The 21,825-nt window shown below is 33.6% G+C and overlaps 1 protein-coding gene across 5 annotated transcripts in view; it reads left to right on the top strand.

Annotated features, from left to right (window-relative positions):
• Positions 1-21,825, top strand: part of TMEM65 (transmembrane protein 65) — a 117,525-nt gene that overhangs the window by 16,200 nt on the left and 79,500 nt on the right. Inside the window, exons 1-2 of one of the 5 annotated variants that reach the window (XM_034668588.1) lie at positions 15,873-19,330; positions 20,786-20,830. In XM_034668588.1, coding sequence (XP_034524479.1) covers positions 19,297-19,330; positions 20,786-20,830 — 79 coding nt within the window. In that variant the 5' untranslated portion in view covers positions 15,873-19,296. Of the gene's footprint in view, positions 1-15,872; positions 19,331-20,785; positions 20,831-21,825 lie in introns of those variants that run through there. The other 4 variants (XM_034668591.1, XM_034668590.1, XM_034668589.1 and 1 more) reach the window with 4 other exon arrangements.

Genomic DNA, 21,825 nt, shown 5'->3' with positions numbered 1-21,825 from the left:
GTCATGATCTCTCAGGGTCATGAGATCAAGCCCCACATTGGGCTCCACGCACAGTGGAAGTCGGCTTCTCTCCCTCTTCCTCTGCCCCTCCCCTGCTCGCGCTCTCTATCTCTCTCAAAGAAATAAATCTTCAAAAAAAATAAAAATAAAATTTGAAACAATCTCAGATTTATCTCTTTCCATATATTTATGTAACAAATCTGACTGTTTCAAGTATAGTACAATGAGCTTTTTTTTTTCTTTCCCGAGTCATTTGAGAATAAGTTGCTGACGTGATGCCATATCATCTCTGTCGTAGGTTGAGTTCTGTGGGAAGCAGTCTCTGAGACAAAGATGAGCATGCACGAAGTTTATTGGGGAATGCTGTTGAAATCCTCACCTTTGAAAGGGAAGGGAAGGAAGTAGGTTTGGGTATAGGTACAAGTAAAGTGATGCAGTCTCAGTGGAAGCCTCAGTTTACCTTGTAGAGAGTTCCACAGTTTTGTTCTGATACTTCAGTTTTGTTCTGAGCCGGGTGAGAGGTGAGCTGCTTTTACCTCTGTAAAAATGAGCTATTGGACATGGACAGGGTGCAGAGCCTTGGGTGAGGCAACATTCTTTGGCTGAGGCCATCTCCTATGATGACTGACCACTGAGAGCTGTCTCTTGGCAGGACTTCCAGCAGTTAAGGACTGACTATGCATTGCAGTGTCCACTACAACTGGAATACTTCGGCTTGTGTTTCCTACAAATGAGAACATTGCCTTATATAGCCATAATGTAATATGTACTACCATCTAAATATTTTGAAGTAGTTCGCTTTCTTCAGTTCTCCAAATAATGTTCCTTTACAACAAAATGATCCAGTCCAAAGTCACATGTTGCATTTAGTTGTTACATATCTTTAATTTCCTTCCATCTGGAAGAGTTCCTCAGTTTTAGACTTGGATTTTATGACCTTGGCACTTTTGAGATTACACACCAGTTATTTTGTAGCATGTACTTCAATGTAGTTTTATCTCTTTCCTCACAAATAGATTCCAGTTTTGCATCTTTGGCAGGAATATCATAGAAGTGGTGTTATGTTCTTTTTCATTCTGTCAGTTGCCCATGATTTTGATTTGTCCCTGGTCGTGTTAACCATTTCCAGGGTAACCATTTTCTCTGAACATTTGACAAAGGTGGTATCTGTCTGACTTACCTACTATAAAGTTATTTTCCTTTTGGTAATTAATAAATATTTTGTGTGGAGGTACTTTTGAGTCTATAAAATATTTCATTCCCTTATCAGTTCAATTACTAATTTATATCAGTATATACTTATGGAGTCTTTTACTATTTAATGGTTTATAATTAATTACTATCATTGTTAATCCTCTAATTGTTCCATATTTCACCAATGGGAACCCCTTCAAGCTAGCTTCTTTGTCTTTTTGACATATCCCCATTACTCTTTGAACATTTCCTTTTTACTTATTTTCTGGCACCATTAAGATGTTCCAGATTCCTCTTAGACTTTTTTTGCCCTAGCTCTGGAATCAGCCATTGTTACAAGGAGCCCTGGTTTCTTTAGTATAGGTAGAATGGTATTTAGAAGCCAAGATCTGGGCATTAGATGTGCTCTAGCTATTAGTGTATTGCTATTTCTGCCCCCACTGTGGACAGGGCTAGTGAATATATGAATATATGTATTTATATACATAATAAATATCATTTATATTTCTGTTTATCTGTCTATATTATGAGAGTTCATAGCAATTTCTTCAATTCTGATCTAGCACCACAGTGTACATTCTAGTTTTCTCTGTGCCTGTATTTCTAACTCTATTCTATGATGAAAGAATACCTGACTCTCATTACCTTTAATATATTTATTATTTAGATCACTCTTCTTACATGTCACCGATATCCCCTCACCACCATTGCCAACGTACTCCTATATAGATGCCCTTCTCCCCCTACCTCTAGCACTAACACCCTGAACACATCCCCTCTCTTTTACCATGAGGAAGACTTTCTCACCCTATTTGGGTTCTGACAGGTTGTGCCAGACTGACCCCACATGTGAATACTTCCTTTCTCCCCCTTGAGCTCTGAGACCCTGTTCTGCCTCCCACACAGATGCCTACCTCACTGATTCCCACCTTATGACTTTGAGACTGAATTGTATGGGAAGGAAAAGGGAAACCTTCTTCCCCTCACTTATTTAAATCCTTGCAGTACTTTAAGGCCAGACTCTAAACCTCTTCCTGGAGGCTGTCTCCCACTTCTCAAGGCTACAATTCTTCCCTTTTGGAACTTATATTTATTTTTTTCTTCTCTAATCATCTCTGTATGTTTGTATATCCTTGAAATTAGGGACTATTTTCTGATTTGTTTTTTGTTGTTGTTTTTGTTTTAAGTAACCTTTGAGGACCTTTTTTTCAGCAATGAATGCACATTTTAAAAAGCTTTACCAGATGATTTATGATAAAATTATTTTACTTTTAGACGTAAGATTCAATTACTGAACCTTGCTTCATTATACATTAGCTATTCTTTCACTGATATTTGAATGATAGTAAATTAAGTGATTTAAGTGGAAAACATTTAACTTCTAAGGAAGAGAACCTTGTTCTCTTTTATTTTCCATTAATTTATATATGTAGAAAAATAACATATATGAAATTCTAATGACCTATTTTTTCCCTGGATTTTTGCCCATTTCATTAAATAATCCATTTTTTATTATTATAAGCATTCCTTGCTTTGCATGGTTCCCAAATGCACCAATTTCAGTGACTATGTATTAGTTACATAACAGCAGTTCCCAACAACACAGTTCAAATTTTATTTATTACAGTATATTAACTGTGAGTAATTGTATAAAATACAAACTTTGCCATCCACAAGGCAGTGTGTAACAACAGATATGCATCATGATCATGACCAATCATAACACTCTTTCAGTCTCTCAGTCATTGGTCACTACTTAATCTGTTGTTCACTGAGTTCACACATAGATAGCAAAATGTGTAGTTTGCATTGTCTTCTTGTCTCATAGTGATAAATCATGAGATGTGTTTAAAAAATGGGTAATCAAAAGAGAATTAAACAAAAAGATGAAAGTGCAGCAAAGAAATGAGAAGTGATCATACATTAGTTTTACTATTTTAAATTTCCCTTAATGTTCATAACTATTGGCAAGAGAATTTTTATTGTTTTGAAAAAATTTTAAAGGTCACAGAATGATTGTAATTCACCCCATTGGTATTAAGACTTTATGGTTTCATCTTGCATTGTCATTTTTATGACCCCACACTACTGTGCAAAGTGCTTCACTTCAAAATTTCACATACATTTTTTATTTATACATATTTTATTTACTTTATCACTTGAATACGTTTTGATTTTACAATATTTTTAGCATGCAGATATCCCAAACCTGAGATTGCCATTGTGGAGCAAGCGAAGAAGGTATCATCAGCAAAGACCCCTGATAGTTTTGGTATAGTACAATCTTAACAGAATTGATTGATTGTCAGATGTTATTGCAAAGAGCAAAGCATCTATTTGACAGAACTTCTTGCCTGTTTGGTTATAATGATAACCTTTGTTTTTTGCACCAGTGTTTTAGACTGTCTACAGAGTATTTATTTTTATTATCTAATCCTGGACTTTGTGGATGGAATAATAATTGCATGTTTAATAACTGAAGGATTAAATTTATAACCTTAACAAGACACAAAACCACTTATATTTAATTACATTTAAATAACATATTTTAGAAATTATTGAAATGGGGCACCTGGATGGCTCAGTCGGTTAAGCATCCGACTCTTGATTTTGGTTCAGGTCATGATCTCAGGATCCTGAGATCAAGCCCTGTGCCGGACTCCCTGCTGGTTGTGTAGCCTTCTTAAGATTCTCTCTCTCCTTCATCTTCTGCTCCTCTCCCCTCACCCCCGCGTGCTCAGTCTCTCTCAGAAAAAAAATGTGTTGAAATAACCAAGGAAGTGAGACATAAGAAGCAACAAAAATTATGCATTTCTTTCTTTTTTTTTTTTAAAGATTTTTTATTTATTTATTTGACAGAGATAGAGACAGCCAGCGAGAGAGAGAATACAAGCAGGGGGAGTGGGAGAGGGAGAAGCAGGCTCATAGAGGAGGAGCCTGACGTGGGGCTCGATCCCGTAACGCCGGGATCACGCCCTGAGCCGAAGGCACACACTTAACCGCTGTGCCACCCAGGTGCCCCCAAATTATGCATTTCTTTAGGATGCAAAGGAGCACACACAGGAAAATCTCCAGAATATTGTAAGGAGAAACTGTATTTAAGTAACTAAACTTCAGGGAAATACATTTTTAAAATATATTCTTGAATATTTTAAAAGCCTTATTTTATTTTAAGGTCATTCATGAATTTTTTTTTAGATTTAGCTTCCATACAGCTTGATATCTAATTTGTGTTGCATGTGCTAGTTGGAGGAATTATGTTATGTGCATGTGCATGTGTGTGTGTATGAGAGAGAGACAAAGGGAAGGAAAGAGAAAAATAACTATCTGTCCCTATTTTATTTATTTTGATTGCTATTTAATAGAGATATATTGCTTAAGAAGTATAACACATGTATGAAAAGGTATCAAAAATATTTTACCGAACAATTGAAATTTTGTAAGAATAAAGGTTAAATGCTACTCAGTTTTCTTAGGATGTATATATACTGTCAAGAGCAAAGACCATTCTGTAAGAACTTAAGAGAAATGTAGAGGCATAGTGTGTATACATACATACACACATTAACAGATTAGTACATTCTCTGTAAAAAATCCCACAGTAAATTCTATTTGACCAGTTCTGATGTAATTTTAAAATTAAAAGCTTTTCTTCTCTGTGTATGTGAAGTGTTTAATGCTAATGTCTTTTTTGTTGTTGTTGGAGAGAGAGCAAGAGAGAGTGTGGGGGTGGGAGGGGCAGAGGGAAAGGGAGAGAGAGAATCTTAAGCAGGCTCTGTGCCTAGCGTCCGATGAAGGACTCAGTCTCACGATCCTGAGATCATGACCTAAGCCGAAATCAAGAGTCGGATGTTTAACCGACTGAGCCTCCTAGGCACCCCAAAGCAAATGTCTTTTTAAGAATAAAGTTTTAAGTTTTGAATTATTCTGAAGATTGTTTACTTAATCTTCATTTTTAGTGCAATGTAGGGGAAAAGGAATGATAATGATTCTATAGATGATGACAGATATCAATAGGAGGTAAGGTACTGCTGAACAATAAATTAATATTAGAACTCAACCTGTCAGTGACCACCTTTTGAGACTCAATCTTTAGTTTTATCCCTGCTCACTGCAGGGTGCTTTTTTGTGGATATTTAGTTGATAGCCCTGTATTTTTTTAAAACCCTACTTGTTATGCAATAAGGAAAAAATATAGAATAAGAATCTTAGATCTAGAAAGGATCACAGGACCTAAACTCATTTTGTGTAATATGGAATAGTTCTAGAGGTTTGTGACATACATGTTCAAGATTTGTTAACTAGTTACATATACATCAGAGTGACGATTATTGTCGAGTCCTTTGGATTTTAGTTCAGTGCTCTTTTTGCTATGATCAATTTCTTCAGGGTTATAAGAGATTAGTGCTAGACTATAGGGTATTAAGTTCTGAAACCATCAGAAACCATGTAATTTCCCATTCCAAAAATGTTTTATTTGGTAACCATAAGTCAGTTGATTTCCTCCTCTTTCTTTTAACTGTGATGGATTTTTGAAAAAATGATTTATCTGAAAGGAAATTATTTCTTTGGAAAAAGAGCAATTTGAAAAGGATATTAATATTTTAGTTAATTGCTGTTTTACTTCAATTTCAAATATTAATGTATGACCAATGTTTTGACAATGTTTTATGTATTAACATATAATTGATTCTTGGTTTTCTGTGTTTTTCTACTGACATTTTATTCATTGAAAGAGGAGTAGAACAAGAGAATCAGAACCTGGGTTCTTCATCCAGCTGTGTAGCCTTGAGTAAGTTACTTAACATCTCTGGGCTTAAGTGGCTGCATCTTCAAAGTGGAGAATTAAGTCAGTATTTCTTAGTGGGTATACTACTGACATTTGGGCTGGATAATTCTTTATTATGAAGGACTCTCTTGTGCATTACAGGTATTTAGCATCCCTAATGCCAGTAGCATTTCAGTCACTATCACATCCAAAAGCGACCCTGCATTTCTGGGCAAGGGTTGAGGTATACTACATGTTGAAAGCTACTTGAAGATGGTTTCTAAGGATCCTTTCAGCTCTAACATTCTGTGAAAGAATTCTTATTTGAGGAATGACTGGAAAGGAAAAAGATAATGCATTGACTGAAAAATCTCTCTTCTTCCTAGTATTAAGCAATTTTATTTTAAAATGAATGTTGTCTGAGGATCTATATAACTATACCCACAGATATATCTACCATTCATTGTGTTCCAAAATGAATTATTGTATTTTTCTAGCTCTCTTTAAGCTTTCCCTCTATAATACATATGTATCATATACCTAGTTATATGATTTTTCTAAAGTTTCTTAAAGTTACATAGTATTATCTCTATGTAATAAGTAAAAGTAAGATGATTTGATTATTTTTAAAAAGTTGTACTGTTGGGGCACCTGGGTGGCTCCATTGCTTAAGTGTCTGCCTTTGGCTCAGGTCATGATCTTGGGGTCCTGGGATTGAGCCCCATTTCGGGCTCCCTGCTCAGTGGGGAACCTGCTTCTCCCTCTCCCTCTGCCGCTCCCCCTGCTTGTGCTCATGCCATCTCTATCTCTGTCAAATAAATAAAATCTTTTTTAAAAAAAATTGTACTGTTGTTTTTATCTTAGCCTTTTTCAAAAAGGAATATCGTTATATATAGTAATTATTTCCTTTTTCTCTCTTCCTTTGGCATGAAGGAAAGGAAGGAATATAGTCTTTGTGTTAAGTGGTATATATAATTTTCAAGTACACAAGTTAGACATGTAAAAGCAACCACAAATAGAATGTTTGATTATCTTAAAAAAAACTCTTATGAAATGGAAGAGGCAAGATGATGGAAGAGTAGAGGACCTTGTGTCATCATCTAGTCCCTTGAATTTAGCTAGATAACTATCAAATCCTTCTGAACACCCATGAATTCAACCTGAGATGTAAGAAAGAATTTCTGGAACTCTGTATACAAGTAGAAAAGTAAACACTTTTTGCAAGGTAGGAGGTGCAGAGAAGTGAATCTAAGGGGAGAGATCAGAAGATTAACAGCAGGGGGAGGGAGCCTCCCCTGGGAGGAGCCGAGCCTGTGTGCACACAATAGGGCAACAGCAGAAATCAATGAAATAGAAACCAGAAGAACAGTAGCACAGATCAATGAAACTAGAAGCTGGTTTTTTGAAAGAATTAATAAGGTTGATAAACCCCTAACCAGACTTATCAAAAAGAAAAGAGAAAGGACCCAAATTAATAAAATCATGAATGAGAGAGGAGAGATCATGACCAACACCAAGGAAATACAATTTTAAGAACACATTATGAGCAGCTATGTGCCAGCAAATTAGGCAATCTGGAAGAAATGGATGTATTTCTGGAAATTTATAAACTACCAAAACAAACAGGAAGAAATAGAAAATCTGGACAGACCAATAGCCATCAAGGAAATTGAAATAGAAATCAAAAACCTCCCTGAAAACAAGAGTTTAGGTCCAGATGGCTTCCCAGGGGAATTCTACCAAACATTTAAAGAAGAAATAATACCTATTCTACTGAAGCTGTTTTAAAAAATAGAAATGGAAGGAAAACTTCCAAACTCATTAAATAAGGCCAGTAGTACCTTAATCCCAAACCCAGACGAAGCCCCCATCAGAAAGGAGAATTACAGACCAAAGAACGCATACAGATGGCCAACAGACATGAAAAAATGCTGAACATCACTTGGCATCAGGGAAATACAAATCAAAACCACAATGAGATACCACTCACACCAGTTAGAATGGCTAAAATGAACAAGACAGGAAACACCAAATGTCAGCAAGAATGCAGAGAAAGGGGAACCCTCTTACACTGTTGGTGGGAATGCAAGCTGGTACAGCCACTCTAGAAGACAGCATGGAGGTTCCTCAAGAAGCTAAAAATAGAGCTACCCTACAACCCAGCAATTGCACTACTAGGCGTTTACCCCAAAGATACAAATATAGTGATCCTAAGGGGCACATGCACCCCAGTGTTCGTAGCAGCAATGTCCACAATAGCCAAACTGGAAAGCTGAGATGTCCATCCACAGATGAATGGATAAAGAAGAGATGGTATATATATATATATATACACACACACACACACCATGGAATATTACTCAGCCATCGGAAAGGATGAATACTTACCATTTACATTGATATGGATGGAACTGGAGGGTATTATGCTGAGTGAAATAAGTCAAACAGAGAAAGACAATTATCATACGGTTTCACTCATATGTCAAATATAGGAAACAGTGCAGAGGATCATGGGGTAAGGAAGGGAAAACTGAATGGGAAGTCATCAGAGAGGGAGAAAACCTGTGAGTGGTTTTTAACTATAGGCAACAAACTTAGGGTTGCTGGAGGGGAGGTGGGAGGGATGGGGTAACTGGGTGACGGACATTAAGGAGAGCATGTGATGTGATGAGCACTGGGTGTTATACACAAATGATAAATAATTGAACACTATGCCTGAAACTAATGATGTACTATATGTTGGCTAATTCAATATATATTTTTTAAATTTTTTTAAGATTTTATTTATTTGAGAGAGAGAGAGCACAAGAGGGGGGAGGGTCAGAGGAAAAAGTAGACTCCCTGCAGAGCAGGGAGCCCAGTGCGGGACTGGATCCTGGAGTCCCAGGATCATGATCTGAGCTGAAAGCAGTCACTTAACCAACTGACCCACCCAGGTGCCTTGGCTAATTCAATTTAAATAAAAAATTAAAAATTAAAAAGAAAATAAAAAAAAAACTTCTATGAATTGACAGATAAAAGAGAAATAAATAATTGTATTTCTATATTTACTATTTTTTAAGCCAGAGTTAAACAATTAACATGTTACTACATTAATTAGGTTAGTAAATGTGAAAATTGACTGGGTACTATTACCTTCCTCATCATTACTACTGGCCGACTCCTGTCCTCAGCTGTTATGTTACTGGCCTGCCTGAACCCAGGAATGGGTTAGTTTCCCTGAAGTTAACTAGATACTAGTCTAGGTTGCAATGATGACTCAAGTCCCATGTTATGTTCCCCAGAGGTTAATGAGGTAATAGTATTATATGATCCAGGTAGGAGTTTCTTTTCTACATAATGTGCATGTTGCAGTACACTTTTAAATGCTAAATAAAATTAAAAATCACACTCAAATGCTTTTTTTTTTTTTGCGGGGGGGCGCACTACTTAGTTAAGGCATGCATTTTTTTAAGGCATTTATTTTAAAAAATTATTAGAAAGGACTTTTACAATTACAGTTTTTATTCTAAAAGACTTAACTGAAACTTACTAAACTTATTAAGTTAAATAGTTCCTTGCTATTTCTATAGAGTGTTCACTTTTCAAATTTGAGTTTTTATAAGTGTAGTACTTAGTCATACTAATTTGTTTCTTTTAAAAATATTGCTTTGTAGCTTTTTTTTTAAAACCTTTTATAAGCTTTTTCCTGATTGGTGCATGTTTGATTATTTAACATGATTTGTTTAAATTATTTTGTATATGGCATTGTTTGCATTTTGAGTTTGTATTCTTTAATGTGTTATATATATATATTTATTGTAAATTTCGCCTTACCCTTTAGAACTTTTGATTTTATTAAAAGTCTAAACAGTTATTCATAATGTTCATGAATTGGGTAACTAAGACCTGCAGTCTCCAAGTTGTTGCTTAAACACAGTAGTTTCGTCTCTTTTCTTATCTTAAATCTCTTATTAGGCCAAAGTGTGATTTGTGTTGCCAAGTCTACTTTCTGTACTTCCTTAGAGAAAATGCTGGGTGGGGTCTGGAGCAAATAACAGGTGGTCAGAAGATCAGAAACTGGATAATTGGACACTTATACCATTATTTATAATTAAAGGAATAATGTGTGCATTAAACTGTTCCTTTTATGTCATCCCAGAGTATAGTTGCTTTGGTACTTTTCTTATTAAGTACATTATAAATTATTTTAAATTGTTTCCTTGATTTGTGATCTTATATTGATGTTCATGTCCATGGTAACAGACTAAAATAAGTTACCACATTTAGAATTATCATTGCCTTTAAAGCGTAATAGAAAACAAGACTCCTCTTTTTGGTTTTCAGATTTTCCTTTTTTTTTTTTTTTCAAGTTTGGATTTACAATTTGTAAAATATGGTTAAGTTTAATGATGGAATGTTTGTGAACATGACGAATTATGGTTTCTATTAAATAATATAATGGAACTCATTCTGTATGTTAAGGGGCCTAGTTTTGTTTTCCAGCATCACCATTACGAACATGTGTTATAATTTTATAATAGAGACTAAAATCTAGATACTATATGTGTTCTACTTACATTTCTTCAACCAAAATGTTTTGATTTTCAATTTAAGATCTATCTCTAAGTAGAGTAACTTATTTAAAAAGGAACTATGGGGCTCCTGGGTGGCTCTGTCAGTTAGGTGGCTGACTCTTGGTTTCCACTCAGTGCATGATCTCAGGGTCCTGGGATTGAGCCCCATGTTGGTCTCCATGCTCAGCAGGGAGTCTGCTTGAGGATTCTTTCTCTCCCTCTCCTTCTTGCTCTTTCTCTCTCTCTCTCTCTCTAAAATAAATTCAAAGTTCTTTAAAATAAATAAAAAAGAAGTACACCAGGCATACCTTATAGTAAAGAGTATTCTAGAAATGCTTATTAATATTAGACTGAAGTTTTTTTATATAAAAGAATTATTTTTAAAGGGAAATATAATTAAGGGGAGATATACTTGTTAAATCATAAAATAAGCTTCTCAGACCTGTCCTACCTAATTGTTTTATTAGAATATTTTACCAGTTAAAATAATTTGACAACTGATTAGGGCTTAGAAATTTCTTCCAAGGATTTGTTTTAATGACATTTAACCTACATTCTGAAAACACGAAAATGGTTTTAGTAGAGTATAACATTGAAAAAATAAAAATGCAGCAAGATGGGAAACTAATTTGGCATATTCTTTCTGAGAGAAATTTTGCAAAATTTTAAAAATCCTTAAATCCCTTCCTTCCTTCCTTCCTTCCTTCCTTCCTTCCTTCCTTCCTTCCTTCCTTCCTTCCTTCCTTCCCTTTGACCTAGTATTGCCACTTAGGAATCTACCCTAAGGAACTTTCAGAGGAACATAAAAAGATTTAGGTACAAGTTTATTTTTATTTTCTTTGTAAAAGTGAAAAAGAATAAAGAATAAGTATCTATCTAGTAATAGGGGATTAGTTAAACTGTTGTACATCATATAATGAAAAAATGCCAATAAAATCATTACCTTAAAAAATTTGAAGATGAGGGAAAATATTCACCAGATAATGCCTTATGAAAATGGCAGAATACAATTTTATATGCATTTTATATATACATCTCTATAGAAAAGAGATTGAAGGATAATACATCAAAATGTTTACTTCTGGTAAGTTATAGGTAGTTGAATTTTCTTTTTTTGTTCTTCTGAATCTCTTTAACTTTCCACAATAAACATGTTCGGTCTTCATAATTGAAAAGTACAACTTCTTCCTTTAGATAAGCCAAAAGAATTTAGTATTTTAAATGTTATTTTCTAATTTTGCTTAAAAATTCTTAAGAAAACCAAACTCAATATCCTCATCTTTTTAATATATGTAAATATGAATAAATAAATATTTATGTGTAAATTATGTATATGTATTACATAAGGCATCTATGTGTGAATATAAATATGGCTTGTTTAAGAGGTTTACAGTAAATTCCTATTAAAGCAATCCATTTTGACTGAAAAGCAGAATCAGAGGCACAAGGCATTGTATGGCTAGGTTGCAGACAGCTGTTCTATTTCCAGAGGTTCTATTCTAAAACTTACATGTTCAATTTAAAAGAATTTTCTTCTTGGGGCGCCTGGGTGGCACAGAGGTTAAGCATCTGCCTTCGGCTCAGGGCGTGATCCCAGCGTTCTGGGATCGAGCCCCACATCAGGCTCCTCCACTATGAGCCTGCTTCTTCCTCTCCCACTCCCCCTGCTTGTGTTCCCTCTCTCGCTGGCTGTCTCTATCTCTGTCGAATAAATAAATAAAATCTTAAAAAAAAAAAAAGAATTTTCTTCTTTATTCTAAGCATTAATATAAAGGGTAAATTTTGGTATACTTGTGGCACTCATAAAAATATTTGAATGCATAAGTTACATTTTAGTTATGAAGTATTCTAAGATGTTTTGATAAAACCTAGTAAGAATTTTGCAGGATTAAAGCAAGCGTGAGCTTTAAAATGGTAATAGTAGTTCTTCTATGGTTAGAGGTCATGACGTCATTGCAGTAATGTAGGCTTGACTGTAGGATTACTGTCCGAGATATATGTCCTAGGAAAGCTTCTTCTGAATCTTACCAGTAAAAAATAATTGGTTACTTTCCAATACAAGAAAAAGAAAAAAAAAAGTTAACTGGAAATTAGTTTATTAGAGTCTGCAATTAGCCGATTTTATCTACTAGATGCCATTTTAAGTTTAAAAAAAAAAAAGACAATGATAAATGATTTGTCAGGAATTTATTTTGAAACAAATCTTGAGAACATGGCCGAGGCAGGATACAGAAACCTTTAGACCTGTGTCCTACAGCAAAACCTGAGAACCTCTGGCACAGCTGAGATGCTTTCTTTTCATCTGTTTTTCCCATAGTGCTTAGCTCTGTGCTGTGCATTAGGAGTATCTTTGTGCACAACGGATCTGAGCTAAAGATACCAAGTTTAGACCACTAGATGGCTGATCAACAAAGAATCACAGTAGAGGGACTGAAAAAACCCATGTCCTAGCAACTCATTCGCCCAGATCTAGGGAGTCTCTTTCTTGTGAGTCCTTCTCTGAGGAGCCCTTTAAAATAATCTCTCTCTCTCCCTCTCTTTTTAAAAATATCTCAGCGTTTGAAATCTTTCATTTCTTCCTTTGCTGTTCTCTTCCTAATCTAACATTCCTCTTTCTTTAAGTAAATACAGTAAATACAACTTAAATATTTATATTTATGTAACAAAATATAAAAAGCAGCTAGATTAAATACTTCTTTAGTCCTGAAATAGGAGAAAAAACGTCCTTAATTGTTTTCTTTTGACTCTCTTCTGATTTCTTTTTTATGTGACAGTGCCCTCATTTTTATATTTCCTAAATAGATAATAATGAGCATTAAAATGATTGTGATGCATTTTAGTATTCTAATTCATCAAAGAAATACTCCTTTTTAAAAAATTTTAATACTGCTTAGGTAGTAACAGTATTTTACAGGCTACAGCAGGTCTCTGGTTGCTTCAGTTAATTAGAAAACTAAATACCTCATGCTTTGTACAGTCTAAAAAGTTAAGAGTTTCGTTTAATAAAAAAAAAAGTAAAATTGCTTTATATGTTTTAAATTGTTTTCTGGAATCTTCCTGGGTTACTGAAGCAAAACAAAATGTTGAAAGTGCTGGGGCGCCTGGGTGGCCCAGTCATTAAGCATCTGCCTTCGGCTCAGGGCATGATCCCAGCATACTGGGATAGAGCTGCGCATCAGGCTCCTCTGCTATGAGCCTGCTTCTTCCTCTCCCACTCCCCCTGCTTGTGTTCCCTCTCTCACTGGCTGTCTCTCTCTCCGTCAAATAAATAAATAAATAAAATCTTTAAAAAAAAATGCTGAAAGTGTTGAAAAATCTTATATTTAAGCATACAAGATGTTTTTCTTATATTTTTAAGATTTGTAATGAATATCTAGGATATTTTTGTATTATATTTGTTTATGTATTATAATTGAATATATTTAAATTCTCAAGAATGGTTGGAGGAAGAGATAGTTCCACTTCAAATAATTTTCATTTTTTAAATTAGTGGTTTGCAACAACTGTCTTCTCTTATTTATCCTCCCTCAAGTACACTTTTAAATGTGAAATCAAAAGGAAAAAAAATCCTATAAGTAAATATTATCTCATAAATGCTTGCTGGTTATTTTCCTAACCCGTGTGTTTCTTTTCTTTTTCTTTTTCTTTNTTTTTTTTTTTTTTTTTTTTTTTTTTTTTTTTTTTTTTTTTGAAGGGAGGGGAGGAGCAGAGGGAGAGGGAGAGAGATGATCTCAAGCCTCAAATGCAGGGCTTGATCTCAGGACCCTGAGATCATGACTTGAGCTGAAATAAAGTGTCAGATGTTTGACTGAGCCACCCAGGTGCCCCCTAACCTGTATATTTCTAAACATGGGACTCTACTAAGAGCAACTTCTCCTTCAAACAATGAGAAATATTTAAGAAAGAGAAAAATGTAAGGAAGTCTGGGTGTTATTTTTTGCTACTCTTACAGATAAACACATACTTTGGAAAAGCAGAACAGTTGTCATTCAATTAAGGATTTTTGTGTCTGTGTTCATGAGGGGTATTGGTGTGCAGTTTTTTCTTTTTTGTCCTTTCTTGATTAGGTTTTATTTTTAGGATTATTCTGGCCTCATAAAACAAGTTGGGAAGTATTTCCTTCTATTTTTTGAAAGAGTTTGTGAGTTTGTGTAAGGTTGTTTTTTTTTTTTCTTTATGAATTTGATAAAATTCAGCAATGAAACCATCTGGGCCTGGAGGATTTTTATGTGTTTTTGTTATGCAAAAGCGTTTGATGACAAATTCAATTTTATCAATAGAGCTATTCAGATTTTTTGTTTTATTTTATGTCAGTTTTGGTAAATTGTATTTTTCATACAGTTTGTCCATTTCATCAAAGTTGTTGAATTTGTTGGCATAAAGTTACTCATAATACTCTTTTTAATTCCTGTAGGATCTGTAGTGATGTCCCCTCTTTTCATTCCTGATATTAGTAATTTGTGTTTTCTCTCTCTTTCTTGATCAGTGTACCTAGGGGTTTATTAATTTTATTTATGTTTTCAAAAAATCAACTTTTGCCTTTGTCTATTTCCTTTATTGTTTTCTATTAATTAATTTCAACTCTTGTTATTTCCTTCTTTTTATTTACTTACTCTTGATTTAACTTGCTCTTTTTTTCAAAGCTTCTTATGATAAAACCATAGGCCATTTATCTTAGACCTTTCTTCGGTTTAATGTAAGTACTTCAAACTTCCCTTCAAGCATTCATTTAGCTGCATACCATAAATTTTGATATGTTTTATTTTCACTCATATTCAGTTTGAAGTATTTTCTTATTTCCCTTTTGATTTCTTCTTTGGCCCATGTATTTATTTATTTATTTTTATAATATTTTTTTATTATGTTAGTCACCATACAGTACATCCCAAGTTTTTGATGTAAAGTTCCCTGATTCATTACTTGCGTGTAACACCCAGTGCACCATGCAACACGTGCCCTCCTTAATACCCATCACCTAGCCTATCCTGATCCCCCATCCCCCTCCCCTCTAAAGCCCTCAGTTTGTTTCCCAGAGTCCATAGTCTCTCATGCTTCACTCCCCCTTCTTTTTACGCCCCCTTCCTTCTTCCCTTTCTTCTCCTACTGATCTTCCTACTTATGTTCCATAAATGAGTGAAACCATATGATAATTGTCTTTCTCTGTTTGACTTATTTCACTTAGCATTATCTCCTCCAGTCCCGTCCATGTTACAGCAAATGTTGTGAAATAGTTCTTTTTGATTGGCCCATGTATTTAGAAATGTTATTTTATTTTCAGTTTTTTTCTAGATATCTTGTTATTGATTCCATTTTGGTCAGAGAACATATTCTTTATTATTTTAATCATAAATTTATTGACATGTTTTGTGGATCAGCTTATGGTCTATCTTGATGAATGTACCATTTCCACTTGAAAAGAATATGTATTCTCTAGTTGTTGAGTGTCATTTAAATATTAATTAGATCAGGATGATTGGTATTGTTCAAAGAATCTATATCTTACTGATATTTTTGCCTAGTGTTCTGTCAATTGCTGAGAAAAAGGCTTTTACATCTCTAAGTATGATTGTAGAATTGTTCATTTTGCCCTTTAATTCTGTTAGATTTTGCATTGTGCATTTTGAAGCTGTGTTATTAGGCCTAATCAAATTGTTATTATGCCTTTTGACGAATTAACTCTTTTATGACTGTGAAATGTCCCTGGTTCTGGTAATATTCTTTAAGTCTACTTTATTTGATAATATAGCTGCTCCAGCCTTTATAAGCTTAGTGTTTGTATAGTATATCTTTTACCATCCATTTACTTTCAACCTACTAAATTGTAATTCTTGTGGATATCTTATAGTTGGGTCTTGCTTTTTTATCTGTTTTGACAATCTCTGCCTATAGTTTGGAGTGTTTAGTCCATTAACATTGAATGTAATTACTGATGTGGTAGGATATAGGTTTGCTATTTTACTTTTTCCTATTTGTCCCTCTGTTCTCATTTCCTGCATTATTTTGCCTTAATTTAATATTTTTTTTAAAATTCCCTTCAAATTATTTACTGGCTTTTTATCTGTATCCTCATTGCATTTTGTCTGTATGTGTGATTGCTCCAGGCATTACAAATATGCATTCTTACTTCTTAATAGACTGCTTAGAAGCTAATATTGTATCACATAATAGACATTGTAAAAATATTACAACCAAATTACCAAATTGGTCCATTTGTAACCTTCTTCATCCTTTATGCTTTGATGTTATATGAGTTACATCTACATATATATAAACTCCAAAAGACAGAGTTATATTTTTTTTTCTTTTCGACAGTCAGGTCTACCTAAATTAAATTACTAGGGAAAAAGTAGTTTTTCATATTTACTTAATATTTACCATTTCTGATACTCTTCATTCTTTCCTGAAGATCCTTCTTCCCAACTGGTATTTCCCTTCAGTATAAAGAATTTGCTTTCACATTTCTTATGTTGCAGGTTGCTGACAACATATTCTTATAGTTTTAGTTTATCTAAGATACGGTTTGCCTTTATTCTTGAAGGATATAATCTTTCTGGATATAGAATACTGGGTTGACAGCTTTTTTTTCTTCTTTTTTCTTCTTGAAGTATATATAAATCACTTCTTGAAGTATATATAAATCACTGTATATATAAATCACTGTTTTCCTTTATTTAATGTGTCATTTTTTTGTGACTGCTTTCAAGACTCCTTTTTCTTTATCATTGATTTTCTTCATGCTTATTCTACCGGGGGGTCACTGAACTTTCTTGAATCTTTTGAAATTTTTTCTTCCACCAAATTTGGGAAATTATTAGCCATTATTTATTTAAATATTTTTTGGACCTTTTCTTTCTTCTCTCTTTTTGGAACTTCAGTTACACATGTATTGACTTTTCAATATTTAGCCATAGGTTTCTGAGACTCATTCATTATTTCTCAATCCTTTTATTTTCTGTTCTTCAGATTGGGTTTTTTTATTGATCTATCATCATGTTCACTCTTTGTTTTATAACCTCCATTTAGCTTTTAAGCCTACCCAATTAATTTAGAAATTTCAGATAATCTATTTTTCAGCTCTAGGACTTGAGTTTGATTCTTTTTTTTATAGTTTCTGTTTGGTTATGTTTTCATTTATATTTTTGAATTTAATTTTAATTGCTACTTTAAAGTCCTTGTCTGCTACTTGTAACATTTGAGTCACTTCAGAATTGATCTCTGTCTATTGTTTTTTTCTCCTGAAAATGAGTCATGTTTTCCTGTTTCTTTGTTTGTGAAATAATTTTGGATTATATCTTAGTGCTGCAGTTACCATGTTGTAGCAACTCTAGGTCGTGTTTTATTCTTCTAAAAAGTATCAATTTTTCTTTACTTGTTTTAGCAAGCAGTTGATGGTTAGGCTCATACTTGCAAACTCTGTCTCTGGGTGTGTAGATCACATCTTCAGTTATTTTACCCTTAGCTAGCATTTTTTTTTTTTAACTGCAAATGTGTGGTTCACAGGTCAGCCATATTTTGAACTGACTGTATATACAGAATTTAGGGCTCCTCCTTTCTGACTCTATCCTTTCCAGGACTCCCCTTTCACTTTCCAGTGGCTTTGGTTACCTTGCACCCTGTCCACTGCTTCTTCAGGCGAAAGACTGAAGATTTTTTGTTTGAGTTTTAGTTGCCAAATATATTGTGGGTTGAGGTCTGCCCTCAGGCCAAAAGCTGCAATAAGTAGGTAACTCACTTAGTGCAGTTCCTTTCTCTAAGTGTTGATTCCTTCCAGAATCAACCTGTTTTGGTCATTGTTTAGTGCATTTAGGTAACTATTTATTTATTATATGTTTGTGTATGGTATATAGTTACTCTATGCAGAATTGGTGTTGTAGGAGGTTACTAAGCCAATAATAGAAATAGAACCAGATTTTTAAAGCTAAAATCATTGGAAAATATGGTATGGTGAAGTACAATCTTAATGGCTTTCTTATTTTTTAAAGATATTCAGAAAAAGAAGAAAGCATGATATATCACACACACACACACAGAAACTGAAAGAACTAGTTTTTCTAACTCCAAAGTCTTCTTAATGCATCATTAGGATAGAATACATTTCCAGTGTAAATACAGATAGTTTACCATAAGTCAAAAGAAAATTTTGTATCGATTTCTAAAATCTATATAGATTGTGTGGGTTTATTTCCAAGATTGAGTTCTGTTGTATATTGTACATCCAATATTTTTCACTTCTGATGTATATAGTTTTGATTCAGTTAACATAGTAAAGAAGGTAATTTACAGTGTTAGAGTCCTCAGAAAGATCAATTTATGATTTAAAAAATTTTTGATGGATAATTTCCAGTGTAATTTCCACTTTCTAGGAAATGTTCCTTTCATGTTTCCTCTTGCTACTCAGTAAGCTCTTTGTGAAGCAGGAGGCAGAATCTCTGCTTTGATTTTACTTTAATCTCTGTGCCAGTGGTTTTCCTCCCTGCTCTGTCTCCTTTATCTTTCTCTTTCTCAGTCTTTAAAAAATTTTTTGGTTACATTATTTTGTTGTTTTCTCTTTGCTGCACCTTATACATTTGCCTACCTCTTATCCTTTCTTCTTAGGAGTTGTACAATATTTTAAATATTTTGCTCAATATGAATATGTAGGGAATTTGAAGAAGTAAAAGCAAGGACTCTGTATATTCTCATTCTATTGGGAAGGTCCTGCTTGTTGAATTTTTAGGTATTTCAAGATGTTCCAGTCAACTGACAAGGACTTCTCCTCACAGTGTCAGAACTGTAGTGATGATGAGAGTAATGCAACTAGCAAATAGTTCTGGTATGTAACCACTTTTGCATGTTTACTTCACCAGAAAACTCTGTGGAGTACAGTGGTATCCTATATTCCTTGTTAACATTTGGAAAACCATTTGCATGCTTTCAAAATAGATTTTGAGGTAATGGTGTTAGTCAATAAATAGAGAACATATTTTAATCAGATGTGAAATTCTGCAAAGATTAGTATATCTTCATTTCATAACTCTTCTTTAAGAAAGGGAAAACAAAACAAACTTGCATTTTTAGAACTTTCTGAATAATATGTTAATTGATTAAACTCAACATTTTAGTGTACTTCTTACTGCAAAACCATTTTGGTACTATATGTGTTTTTAGTAAAATACCATTCACAAATATGGGCAATATTGCTTTTTTATATATCCAGCTTATCAGTGGAGATTTATTTGCTTTTTACTTTTCTAAAACTAAATTCTTTAGTTCTTATGTTGTTGTAGATTATAAACAAATATTTTAGAAAATATATATCCAGTTTGTAATGTATTTCCTTGGACAGTCTGGTTATACTAAGTCTTTAGAACAGTGTGTCCATGGTATGGGTTCTCCTCCATAGACTGTCAGTTAATTCTTTTGGACTAGTTGAGGATAAAGAAAGTATGTTCTCTGCCATTTTACCATAGCTTACTCTTGTATTTATACAAATGGTGAGATGGTTATTGTTATGAGATTAGATACATTGCTTCTTTATAATAATTGTTAATTTTTATATTTAATGATGGCACTTAAAGATACTCACTTTGATTTATACTTGTGAAAACTTTGTGTGTTTATTATGCTATATATTATAAATAGTTTATTGTTACTTATGATTTTGAATAGCACCCTACTTTTTTGGTCATTTTATTGTGCAGAATATTCTGTATTATCCAATAGTATATAGGTTTTAAAACTAAGAATATTCAGTGTATTATCAAGGGAGATTAAGGAACAGAACACAATCCAGTGAAGTCTTTGTTGTAATACATTGCTTTAAAAATGGTATTTTCTGTTTTTTAAAGGATACCTAGGTCTATTTGAATATTCTCTTTTCTGCTATCAGTGTTTGTATATATAATTCTTAAGTCATCTATCACTGCATCTTAAAGAAGGGTAGCTATATTTCAAAGGTTTTTTTTTCCTGTAGTTAGTGTAAACAGGCTCATCATATAGATGCAAGGACTTAAAAAACACAAAAATGAAAGACTAATGATTACTCAGAGTCATAGGTTCCATGGTAGACTTGTAACTAAAGTTTAGTTTTGTTTTCTAGCCTTGTAATTTAATCCATACCAAGTATTATTTTCTGTATGGATAACTTTGGTCCATTAACCTACAAAAATTTATGAATAAACTTTGATGTTCTCACACTTTGTAAATCTGCTGGTATTTTCTTTATTGTAATAAAGAAATCATGCTATAGTAACTAATTCTTGACCTAAACCCTTTTTTTCCCCTTTAGAAAAGTTGGAAGCTCCACCACCCACCCCAGGACAGCTGAGATATGGTAATGGTTCTATAATTGTTAAATATCTGTGCATCTGTCTTTTAGACATAAAATAACTGTATCATTTACTGTTGGTATATAAGAGTCAGTGAATTTAATTCTTCCAGATAGAGTGGGTAATCTTATTTATCATGCTGAAACAAAAAGTTTATAAACTTGGTTTACAACATATTACAATAGTATGGAATTTCTAATACTTTTAACAGTATCTAACATTGTTAAACAGTTGTTACCATCTAGAAATAAAATTATACTTATGGTAAGGTTTTCTTAATTCCCAGAAAAAAGGATATGTTTACTTTAGTTTGGATTTAAGTTGGGTAATTTCAGAAGTTGAAAGTCTGGGCTAGGTAGAACTGTTCTCTGGTGGAGAAAATACTTATAGCTTGCTGTTTGTGGTGATGAAGAAAGTTAAGTTCATTTAAGACCACCAGGAAGAAGAAGCTTATAATGGTGCTGGTGTGCTTTCTTTAGTCTGTTAAGATGGGAATAAATAGTCAAGGCTAACACTGGCATAATGTAAAACAGTTTGGGATCTTATTATAAAGACAGTAAAAGAAGAGAATGTTTTAACTCTACAGTGAATTTGAGTAGGTTGTAAGCAAAAGCTGAATACTAAATGTGATTTGCTGTTATAGAGTAGTATTTCCCAAAGGAAATTGAAGAAATCACAAATTAATAGATCATTACATACTGGAGAGCAAACTTACATGAATTTTTAAAACTTATTAACTAGCCAGTTCTTTCTTCTTTCAGAGGTAGAATATAGGTTATATAGAAATAAGTTACTTTTCCCAAATACCAAAACATTTAAGAATTCTTTAAGACTTTTCTTCCCCTGGTGACTTTTCCTGATTCTCCTAGCCTAGGTTCATGCAAATTCATGTCCATAGCACTGTATAATACTATCATCAGTTTTTTGGTTATATTGAAATTAACTGTTGGTATGGTATGTTATCATACCCAAACTTCTTGAGGGTTGGTAACCAAGTCTT

The sequence above is a fragment of the Ailuropoda melanoleuca genome, chromosome 9, assembly GCF_002007445.2.
Source record: "Ailuropoda melanoleuca isolate Jingjing chromosome 9, ASM200744v2, whole genome shotgun sequence".
Classification (NCBI taxonomy): Eukaryota; Metazoa; Chordata; class Mammalia; order Carnivora; family Ursidae; genus Ailuropoda; species Ailuropoda melanoleuca.
This window is presented reverse-complemented; position numbering and strand designations above follow the sequence as displayed.